This window comes from Adiantum capillus-veneris, chromosome 28 (assembly GCF_014529385.1).
Source record: "Adiantum capillus-veneris isolate H3 chromosome 28, ASM1452938v2, whole genome shotgun sequence".
Classification (NCBI taxonomy): domain Eukaryota; kingdom Viridiplantae; phylum Streptophyta; class Polypodiopsida; order Polypodiales; family Pteridaceae; genus Adiantum; species Adiantum capillus-veneris.
This window is the reverse complement of record NC_140958.1, coordinates 106,786,536-106,798,266: the sequence shown is the minus strand read 5'-3', so window position 1 is coordinate 106,798,266 and position 11,731 is coordinate 106,786,536. Positions and strand designations below refer to the sequence as shown.

Below are 11,731 nucleotides of genomic sequence, written 5' to 3'. Positions count from 1 at the left end.
AATTACCAGGAAGATAAGGTTTCTATTCTTATAAGTCCTCTTCCCAAAAATTTTGACATGGTGCTAGAACAAAAGGACCCAACACCTTCTTTGCAACATGTCATCAATGCTTCAATTAGAGAAGCAAAACAATCAAAGAGGACTTCAACCAATGGAGGAGATTTCATTATATCATCATCTAGGACTCCATCAAACTATGACAAATAACACGAAGTGTTACGAGTATGACAAATAAGGGCATTTTCCTAAAGGTTGCTACAAGAACAAGTTTTGTAGTAAATGCTACATCACAGGTCATGCACCCAAAAAAAATGCCACATTAGCAATAGCAACGGTAGAGACAAATGCAAATTCAATCTTGTAGAGGATGAAGAAAAACACGAGCATCAAACTATCTCCATGTTTTTGTTGCCCTGATCGTTATAGTAACTTTACTCATATGAGAGAGAGAGAGAGAGAGAGAGAGAGAGAGAGAGAGAGCATCTTCACTAGATTCTCCTTTTATTCCATTTTATCCCAGCTGGTACCCCCTACTTTTCGAAAAGGGAAAAGTTTCATTTTGGTATCGACAAAGTTCAATAAACATGTAGGGTGCCAAGTGGTTTGGTTGTTTTGCACACATTGAACATTGTAGCTTTCACTGATTTTGAACTCAGGGCCTTATGCAGATGCATGATTTGAACTTGAGGCTCTTCCTGATGATAGATAGGCAAGATGAAGGGGAAGAGAGTGGTGAGCCTAGTCGCGGCAGGTTGCGATATTCTACAAGCTCTAGGTTGCACTCATCTGTTAGTGGGTCACGACCACGTCCCGGTGAGTTTTCTCGCTATGCCCTGTGTGTGTGTGTGTGTGTGAGAGAGAGAGAGAGAGAGAGAGAGAGAGAGAGACCTCCTTGTGTATGTCAGTGTGATGCAGGAGATGTTGGAGACTTGGAGGTGTGCACGGAGTCGACAACGGGTGAGGTGCGAAGCAGAATTGAATGCGAGGAAGCCAAACTGGCAATGGAAGCTCTTTTGTGGGAGGCTGAGTTTTGCCGAGCTGGAACGGCTGCAACCTTGGTGGAATGGGCGTTGGCTCCACATCGGGTCATTCTCCCAAAGCTCAAAGAACTCAAGCCGGACATCATCATAACGCAGGTTTACTGTATACTTAGTTGCGTTTATTTATGCATGCTTGTGTGGGTGTATGCAGACATTGTTTGCTACATTATTGCAATCAAAGTAAAATTTGTAAGTACTATAGATGGATTGGCGAAGGTCTCGTATCCATAATTTTGCATGTTCTCTCACTTTCCCCCATGCATAGCATAAGGGATTTCTAGGTGGAAGACCGCCCTCTTCTTGAACAAATATCATTGCAGTTCTAGGGGGTTCCTTCTTTGCATGCTTCTGAGGGCATGCGCAGTAAGAATGACCTTGTTCACTGCATTTAATGCAAGTATAGGATTTGAGGCAAGTCGTGTGAAAATTTTGACAAAGAAGGCACTATATAGCGTGCTTTTGGCAAATTCATCTGTTAAAAGCACAAGACTTTGGAAATTTTGACAGATGATTTTTTTGTAAAATAGCCAAATATTCTTGAAGACCCTTAAAATGTAGCCATCGGGCTACGAATAGCCTGTATTTTTTCCTCTTGAGTGCAAATGTGTTGCATGCTTGCTTGATGGGTTTGATTGCAACCTGTGAATATTTTCTTGAAAAGAGCAGGTCTGGTTCTTTTGTGTGGTATCATGTTATGCTTATCTAGAAAGTAGCTAACACCTTGCAAAATATATGAAGTTTGCAACCCTTTCAAGTAGAAATAGCTTTGTTTTACAAGAACTTTCAGATTTTATGTTTTTAGGCTAAGGCATGCATAGGCTGGCTAATTGTGTGAATGTTTTGTGTCAATTTGTAGCATCAGACCTGTAAGGTGGTTAGCTCCGCATGTGTCGAGGAGGCGGTGGAGGCTTTTATGGGTTGCAAAGTTGACATAATAAGGCTAGATTTGAGAAGGGTCAATGGCATATGGGAAGGAATCAGTATGATGATGCAAAAGGCTGGCTTGAGAGATGGATCCTTGTTGAGAGCATCACACGATAGGATTTGCACTGTCCAAGATATGTGCCGTGGCCGAACTAAGAGGCGGGTAGTATATGTACAATGGGACACGAGCTCGTATCTCTGTCAAGGGTCCATGGGTGTGGGTACATGGGTGTGGGATGCAATTGAGATTGTGGGTGGCATAAACCTGTTGTTAGAAGGGGGCTCTGGCTTCAATTTAAATGGAAGTGAAGTAAAGCCGAATGCCCACTTTATGGATTTGGATTCCATCTTGTTGATGTCTCCCGATGTTCTTATACTCACAAACCCCATGTGGGGACTTAAAGAGCTATATGACAAGCTTGTATTGCACAAGCAATGGCTCAAACGGATTCATTCCTCATTACCCTCTCTCCATTCAGTTGCGGTACACGGGCCTTCTTTTCTGTCGCGATTTTCTCCTTCATTGTTAGAAAATTCAATAGAGGCCTTGTGTGAGATTCTTCACCCGGAATGCCAGCCTTTTGGTCACCAGGGCTCCCTATGGACTACAACCTCAACTATACTTGACAATGTCTTTCTTACATGATGATGTAATTGTGCTTATTTTTTTATGACAACATCAACACTCTTACATGTGTCATTCTTTCCAGGCATAGTTGTGCTTATTAGCTAAAATTGTACACTGTTTTGAACCTTTTTTGTATATGTCAAAAATCTACCCCCACCCTCTCTCTCTCTCTCTCTCTCTCTCTCTCTCTCTCTCTCTTTGTAACTTTCTTGGACAGTCGCCTCTTCTCGACCCCCCCGAGCTATGTACACACGTGCTTTTTTCAATGTTGAGATGGTGAAGAAGGCCATTGATAGGATGAGAACTGGTAGAGCATTTGATCATGATGGCTTAGTGGCTGAGCATTTTATGCATGCCAAGGATTTTCTCGCAGAGCTTCTAGCAGTGATGTTCAACCGTGCCATGTGTGAGGGTTTGCCTGATACTTGGAGTTTATCTAGTATTGTACCTATCTTCAAGTCGGGAGACCCTATGGAGCTTGGGAATTATCACACTATCATGATTGGACACACATTGGCACTGTTGTACGCATCCATTCTTGAGTAGTAGTTGAATAGATGGGCAGAGAGGGAGGGTATACGCGCAGTTGGGCATATAGGGTTCATAAGAGGTTTTTCTACTCTTGACCACATTCTGACACTCAGAGCCACTATTGAGGAGGGCAAATCACATGGGAGACGGATCTACTGTAGCTTTGTGGACTTCTGCAAAGCATTTGACACAGTGCTAGAGCTAGATTGATGTGCAAATTTCAAGAGATGAGAGTACCCACAAATGATTTGGGGAATTATGGCATTATACAGGTCAATAGTGGGGCATGTAAGTACTCTAGAGGGGTTATCTATATTAGTTCACTCCACTATCAGAGTGAAGCAGGGTTGCCCGCTCTCTCCTACTCTATTTGGTATGTATGTGGATGAGGTTTCTGATTATATTGAGAGAGAGGGTGAAAGAGGTGCACAGTCGGCAGGGACATGGATTCCACTATTGTTATATGTTGATGATATTGTGTTGATCTTTGATTCATCGAAGGGGCTGCAACGTCACTTGGATGTTTTGCATATGTTTGCTCATGACAGGGGTGTGTCTGTCAACCTTGGTATGGTGTTTAACACCACCTCACAGTGGGCCATGAGATCAACACCCACATTCACATACCGACCATGAGACAGTGGAGTATACAAATGCTTACACCTACCTTGGGGTGTTCTTTACTGGACCAACATACACTAGACTAACTAGAGCACATGCAGCATTGGGTGGATTGGAGAGGATGTGTTCACAGATTCAGTTTCAAGAGCCTCGGACAAAGCTCTGGCTTTCTGACACTCTGGTGGCTTCCGCATTGCTCTATGGAGTTCATATATGGGGGCCTTCATTGGACCATCACGGGAGGTCAGTCGCACTGATGGATGGGGAGACATAAAAAAGCCTCTAGTCTCTATGATCTCGCAGCTTATTAGAGCCAAGGCTTCAGTACCACATGACATTATTCGAGCAGTGCTAGCTGCCCCCCCCCCCCCAGTGGTTGAGGCGCTTACCAAATCAATCTCCTTTCTACACCGCTTGTGGGACCTCCTTAGAGACAGATATGCTCGTCTAGCACTTAGTCCTCTCGATAGTTAGCTTTGCAGGGAGACACAACATGCTGGTATGGGGAGATGACATCATGGTTCCAGGTACATGGGTTCAGCATGGACAAATTGCCCCCCTTCTAGTTCTCATTGGAATGCACCATCTGTGACTCTTACACAGTGTGGGATCACCAAGCTCATTCGCCAAGACCTGACTCACCTAGATACTAGGATGGCTTGGATACAGCCGGCACAATAGTTGGGCACGAAGATGGCTTTCTATAGAGAGCATCTTCTCCAGCTTACCGAGGATGGTTTTGTGATGAGGCCCAGATACATGGACACCCACTTATCTCATGGGATACGATCTGCTATTGGCCAGATACGCACATCTTCACACCAACTTTGGATCGAGACTGGTAGATATAGCGGATTTTCAGCAGAGGCTAGGAAATGTCTCCTATGTCACATGGAGCCTGAGACAGAGTTGCACTACACATGCCATTGTCCAGTTTACTATGAGATACGAGGCCGCTTTCATTGCCTGTTCAGAGAGGGCTTTGGACCACTCTCTAGAGTCATAGGGTATGAGGACCAGAGATGTTGTTTTTGCTCAAGCTGCACTGACACAGAGAGAGCCTAATGAGAGGCGAGGCTAGCCAGTCTCACAGACGGATCACAGACTGCTTTAGAGTCGACACTGGACAATTAGAGGAGCAGCTACCACAACAGAGCTCACATTCTCCTCACACTAGAGGCACGTCGATCGATCGAGCTAGGGAGATCTAGACGCCCACTACAACGGAGGACTACACAACATTGATGGAGGCTGCATCAAAGGATTCGGATCACTTTGGCCTGACATGCACGACGCCCGATCAGACTATTGACCATGGAGGAGATTGATGAGATCCGCCAACGACCTGTCACAAGACGGACACCACGTGCCAATAGAAAAGAACAGATTGAACAGACCTTTAGCACTTCAATAACAATTGAACTGAGAGAGAGAGAGAGAGAGAGAGAGAGAGAGAGAGAGAGAGAGAGAGAGAGAGAGAGAGAGAGACGACACGCGACACGGAGTGAAGAAATTCCATCCCAGAGAGTAACCTTGGCGCCCCTTTCGGTATTTCTTACAAGCCGGTACTCTAGATTGCACCTTCGCCATGAAGCATGCCAGAGAATGAGCCCTAACTTCATATTCAAAGGCCCTTGGCTTGAAACACAGTTACAGTGAAAAGCTTTAAACTCAAAAGCAATTGGTCCAAAAAGCGCCAAAATCTGCCAGCGCGATTAACGAAAATTCGTACAACTGCCACGTCACATTGTCAACGTGTTTTACAAAAATCTGCCACGTTAGCATTGTCAACATGAAACACAAAAATCCGTACACTTCTGCAACGTCATCAATCAACGAAAAATCTAGACAGTGTGTTGGTGAGTCCTGCTTTATTTTAATCCTTTATGTCTCTTGGGCCCCATTGGACGGGGTCCCATAAGTTGGTAGGACTTCTTCTTGTGTTGTTGCTTGTTCTTCTTAGGGTTTAGGCCCCTCGGCTGTGATCTGAAGGTTGGCTCTGCTCTTCACTGACTTGACATGTCAGTAGTTTGTGACACGACTGATGATGGATCTCCTATGATTTAGCTCTTTTGAGGATTGTGCACCCTGCTCATCTTGTATCAGCCTGTGTATTAGCTCTCACCCATTATATTCCCATACGCACACCCACATTGTGTTGTATTAGTCCCTTGGTCACTACTTTCACCCCCCTACTCATATCCTACACAGTTCTAGCTAGCTGCTTAGTTCACATCTAGTGGTTAAGATTTTAGTTTTTCACTTTACTTCATTTTATTTTTGTACCCAGACATTGTATTAGATCCACCAAGATCGTATCAGTTTGGTCTCATAGGTCATTTTGGCCTTTTGAAGACGTTTAATATAACATTTCATTTCCTCTCTCTCTCTCTCTCTCTCTCTCTCTCTCTCTCTCTCTCTCTCCTAAATGAAGAAGCAACTCAATAATTACAATGCTTGGCTAACCAAAGCAACAAAGAACTACAAATTATGCAAGTGGCAATGGCACAATTCTAAGAGATAAGACTCCCACACACACACACACACACACCTCCTTAGGGCCACCTTATCTCTTAGAATTGTGCCATTGCCACTTGCATCATTTGTAGGTCTTGTTGCTTTCTTTAGCCAAGCATTGTAATTATTGAGTTGCTTTGTCATTTAAGAGAGAGAGAGAGCTCAGGGCCGAAGTCAACTCCGACCATTTTGCACCAAACGCCTACAAAAAGTTGGCCTTCCTTTTAAGAAATTGGGCAAAGTTGAGGAGGTATTTGTAGGTGATTTGAAGAAGGATTTTGCCCATTTCACAACAAATATAATAGCATATCTAGTCCGATGTGGGCATGGACATCCTTGAGAAGGTTAGCAACAAGGAACAATCCTAAGAGACCTACATCTATTTTATGAATCTTGACCTCAAAATTTGGAACAAATTGAGAGAGAGAGAGAGAGAGAGAGAGAGAGAGAGAGAGAGAGAAAAGCGCTTATGATCAGGGTATGTGGACTATAGCCAACACAAACTCAAATTAATGAGTAGAAAGGTTGTTTTATGAGGACAAAAATAATTTTAAAATTCCCATAATGTCCCAAAATATCAAATATAGTGTTAGCCCAAAAGAAAAGGAGTTGATCACACCCTCCCTTGTAACTTTTCATCCCTTCTAGGTATATCCCACGTTAATCTGGGAGACACACACACACACACCTTTTTCTCTCTCTACTCTTTTTGTGACACGTCTACTTGGGACTTCCCCTTTCTCATTTTGGACCTCCTAGAGGAATTTTGAGTTGAACTTTTGTAACTCACAAAGGATCAAGGGGAACATACAGTAACATGAACCAAACAAACATACCATGACATAATGAGAAGTAAGTAAAACTCTATAAGGAGAGAACTTTATTTTTTGTCATACTCACAATTGTGAGTTGAGATAATTAACTCAAAATGAATTTACAATAAGCCTCGAGCATAGTAAGTGCCTTGAAGAGCCAAAAAATACAAAAGGTTCTAGGCCTTAACCTTGTCATAGCCGCTTATACCATTACAATTCAAGATGTGATATGATCTTATCAACTCCTTTTCTACTAGTTAGTTTTCTTCCTACTCCTTTTTTAAAAAAAGGTTTTAAAGATTTCATATGAAAAAGTAGGTCCAATTGACACCGCATAGGAAAAACAAGGTGAAGAGGCACGAAGGCCTGCTAAGTTAAAGGAAGAATGAGATTTATGGAAAGTAAGTTTAAATGAGTGTTTACAATCACGTGAATTTTTTTATTGTGTTTTATAAAATGATATTATCCATTATACATATATAATCACAAATGGTTTATATATTAAAAAAGGACCCATTTAAATAATGAGTTGAAAGATGCACATTGCACATTATCATTTGAAAACAAAACAAAATAAAATAAATATTAAAAAATGTGAACTACATGAGCTAAATTCACAAGAGTCTGCAGCAAAAACCTCGTACTCTTTCTTCAACCTCTCTCTTCATTCACAAGGGACATAAGTAGCTCTATAAAGTTTATTCTGTATGATTTTGACATCCAATGAGTTGTAGTGTAGTGGTAGTGTTGTTGAGGACGTAGCTATTGGATTCAATTTAATCACACCAGTCCACGTTTCATGCTGAAAAGTGGACGGTAGAAGTGCTCTTTCGAGGGGGAGAGGGCTTGCTAATTTTTTTGTGTGTCCAGAGAAGTATAATCTCCTTTTGTGCCAATGGACATCTTCGTGGTGGTGAAGGCACATTTCTTTTTGAATGTATTTCATCGGCTCTTGTGAACCCAACCATAATCTCGAATAGTTTATATATAATAAAAAAACCTCCACTTAATTAACAAGTTGAGGAATCAGAAGGGTCTGCCAATGGAAGGATTTGTGAAGGTGTTGTCAAGAAGTAGGAAGAGGGGGGAATTGGAATCTGTTTTTGGAGTTTAGTGGAAGCAGTAAGTAAATAATGGAGTGGTCTAACCAAAATGAGAAGTTAGTGCCTGTTGTTATGTCAGTGAAGGAATTTGTAGTCCAAATGTGGTCCAAAGTTGAATTGTAGATTGTTGTGCTGTGGGTTATATGTTGTGTCATGTTGTGTGTGGAGAGAAGGTTAAAAATAGCAAGGTATTCAGGGGTTTGGTAGTTAGCATTGATGTTGAAGTCACCGAGTAAAATGGTAGGGGTGTATTGGAGGTGAGGTGTGAGTGTGGTCAATGTTTGCAGGAGCAAGGGAAGTGGACTTGAGGGTATGCAGCATAATGTTATCAGGGTTATTGGTGGACCATGTGGTGTACTGAGGAGTGTTGTAATGCATTCTATTTCATTTGTGGAAATGATATTGTGGTGTTGTAGATGTATGTCTTTCTTTGATGTGAAGAAGGATACTCTCATGGGGCCAGTTGTTTGAGTGTATGTGTAACCGCGTATAGCCACTATATAAGCATGTTGTAGCTTTGTTTGTTGGAGACAAAGAATGTGGGAAGCCATTAAGTTAATATCATGTATAAGGTTGTTGTAGTGTTTCTTAAGGGACACAATGTTAAGAGATTGTATTATCAAGTGATGGTCGGGCAAAGAGTGGAAGTCAAGCTGTGAAGGTTGCCAAGTGGCATGTGTTTTGAGGCGGTGTAGCTCATCTAGAACTGTTTGGTCTACTTTAATATGGGTGGAAGTTATTTCTGTCAGGAGGTAAAGGTTGTTAGGATCTCTTATGCGTGAGAGGGCAGTGTACACAAGACCGTGACTTTGAATGCTGGTTGGATCAAAAGCCAAGGTGTCTAGTGTCAAGCCTTGTGCACGGTAGTGTTTAGGAATTTTTTTCCTATTTGAAATTCACGTGTTATTTTTTTGGATTGGTGTCATTATCTATCTATTGATGTAATATATAGTTGTTGGTTTTCATATCTAGTTTTTTGGCCTACTTTAGTGGTTTAAAAGTGAATCCAGATGGTTTGTGTCGTGGAGTTGTGTGTTATTGCTTTGAATATACCGTCGGCTTCATTGACTAGGCCATCTAGAATGTCAATGTTTGTAGCACAAAGTTCTACAATCAGGCCTGGTTTTAAGTGAAGGTTTTTGTGAAGACCTGCTGTCAATTTTGGATCTATTGGTATTTGAATAGTTTTGTTGCAAGTTTTTGCCCTTGTGTCTTGTGCTTCAATAAATAGTGGTCCCTATGGCAGTGTTGAAAATATGTTGGTTGTGTAAGTCTTTATCTTTGTTTGCACAATAAAGATGGGACACCATGGTTGGACAAGGTACTGTGCGCATGTAATGCGTATTGAGCAACAAAATGTCTTCGTCGGTGTGTTTTGAAACGCGTATCCTGTTGAGTATTTCGATGAATGTCTTATTAGTTTGTCTCATGGTGCTTGTTAACTCATAGCACTTTATTCGGTCCAGAAAGAGGGTGAGATAGCTTCAAGCAACTGAATTTTTCTAGAGAAAATCCAAGTGTCGCGTACTGGACTAGCTTGGTAAAGATCGCTGCACAAGACAACATCAACACCATCGAATGGAAGGTCGTAGTTGTTTTTTATTGCGTGCAGGTGAGAGTCTTCCATAGCGAATACGTTGGTTCCAATCAAGGAGACTTCATCGAAAATGGCTAACTGTAAGTCTCGATAAAGCAGCTGCAGTTCATTCAGCCTCTCAGGCGATAGGGAAGTGTTAGATGATGTGAGTAGTGAAAAGTGGAGGGCTGAGTGGATAGTGGTTCCACCAATGTTAAAAGAAGCCTTGCTCGTGTATGCCATTAGCAAAGCTTTTGTAGTTGTTGGGATGGAATGTGATTTGTGGTTATAGAAACGTAGAAGCCCTTGGACAATCAAAAGAAGGTGAAAGTTTTGCCTGTGCCTGCGTCTCCAGTCAAGAAAATGTGGATTGTGGTTCTGTGGGGAATATACATTTTTTTAGCATAATATCATCAAATATTAGCCTTTGTTGGGCGTAATATTTTTATGGCTAGTATAGTGTGTGTATATAGTTGGCAGTGTTGGATATTTAGGTCGTGTGTGATATCAACATGAATATGGAAGGAAATATTATATAGTGTTGTAGATGGCAAAGGTAAACTGGTGCCTAATGAGTTGGTGTTAAGGTTGTCTTTCACTGTTGTGGTTTTGTTATATTTAGATTTATTTGTATCAATGATGATAGGTTTATTTTAATTGTATACATCTTTCCATTTGAGTCCATTTGTTAAATGTTGAGTTTCATTATTTATCCATGGTAGAAATAGAAGACATTGTTCTCTATAATAATTATCTGGATTCTTTGCGGTATTATATTTGACATATCGTATAATTTTTGATTTGGTACGTTTTTTGTATGTGTTGCTTGTTGTAGTGTATGTGGAGGCAAATTCTGCCAATGGTATAGCATTGAGTTGGACATGACGTGTGCAATATTTATCTATGTTTGTCTCGTAAAAGATTTATGTGCTAGTTGGGTCTATGTTTTGCAGGAGGTGTTTTCGCTTGAGAAGCATTGTTCTCTCATGGGGAGGGTTTGTGTTTATGAACATAAATTCTTGAGTTGCATTGTAGGGAGGTAGGGAAAAGTGCAACATATAATGTTTGTTGTAAGCTTATTTGCTATGTGTTTAGTATTGTGTTTCCTATTTTTCGAAGTCTATCAAATGTAGTTGCATTGTTTTGAATGCAAGAGTCAAATTGTTCTTTGATTGCTTTGATGAGTGTGTTATCAAATTTTGTTATATATGAGGTGCAATAGGTAGCTGCTCCGTGAGCATTTAAAATGTATTGTATATCTGAATTCGCATCCCATAGCTTTGACATGGTTGAATTGAAATTATTTGTGTATATATCTTTGATACTTCTTTTCAACAAAAGTGTTGGGCATGAGATTGTGGATGCTATAGCTTGGATGTAATCCTCAAATCGAAGGTCCATAGATAAGAGTCACTATTTGAATATAATATTTGCTTTATAATTTAGTAGTAGATTATCTTTGATTTATTTGTGTTTCTTTCTTTTGTTTTGGATATTGTTATGTTGAGAATGACAAGGTTCTAAAATCATAGTCAAGTCATCGGGTAGCAAGGAAAGTCAAAACGGAATCCCTTGCGTTTTTTGAAGCAAGACTTCTTATGCTTGTGTGTTTAAATTTCTTGTAAATCTACAGGAAGAAGCATAGAATCAGTTGTTATGTACTTATCAATGAAATCCACAACATCTACATTGGGATCTTTTCCATAAATAGGAGCATTTTCTATCCATAGTAGCCCATGATCATGCTGGCTACCTCGGCTCTGAAACCCGGTTACGAAAAAGTAATCTTTGAGTTTTCCTAATATGATTATATCTTTGGCTAGCAATTTCTTCATCTTGTTAAACCGGTTCAAGTAAAAGTGTGTTGTTGTTACAAGGTTGGCTCAGAACAAATCTCGTATGTATGACGCTTCTGTTTGTGTGCTTGCACGCACAATGGGGTTGAGCTTAGTAAGTGATCCAATCAAAGGTTTCCA

At 40.9% G+C, this 11,731-nt stretch overlaps 1 protein-coding gene across 2 annotated transcripts; it reads left to right on the top strand.

The window, feature by feature from the left end:
- The first annotated feature begins 617 nt into the window (after positions 1-617).
- On the top strand, positions 618-2,664 carry LOC147421042 (uncharacterized). 2 transcript variants are annotated; one of them, XM_086504177.1, is made up of 3 exons: positions 618-813; positions 906-1,136; positions 1,903-2,664. In XM_086504177.1, exons 1-3 carry the CDS (start codon positions 715-717, stop codon positions 2,608-2,610), a joined length of 1,038 nt encoding a protein of 345 aa, XP_086360303.1. In that variant the 5' UTR covers positions 618-714; the 3' UTR covers positions 2,611-2,664. The 2 variants fall into 2 exon arrangements, with proteins under 2 accessions (XP_086360303.1, XP_086360302.1); XM_086504176.1 differs by having other exon boundaries at positions 622-813; positions 1,897-2,664.
- The last annotated feature ends 9,067 nt before the right edge of the window (positions 2,665-11,731 follow it).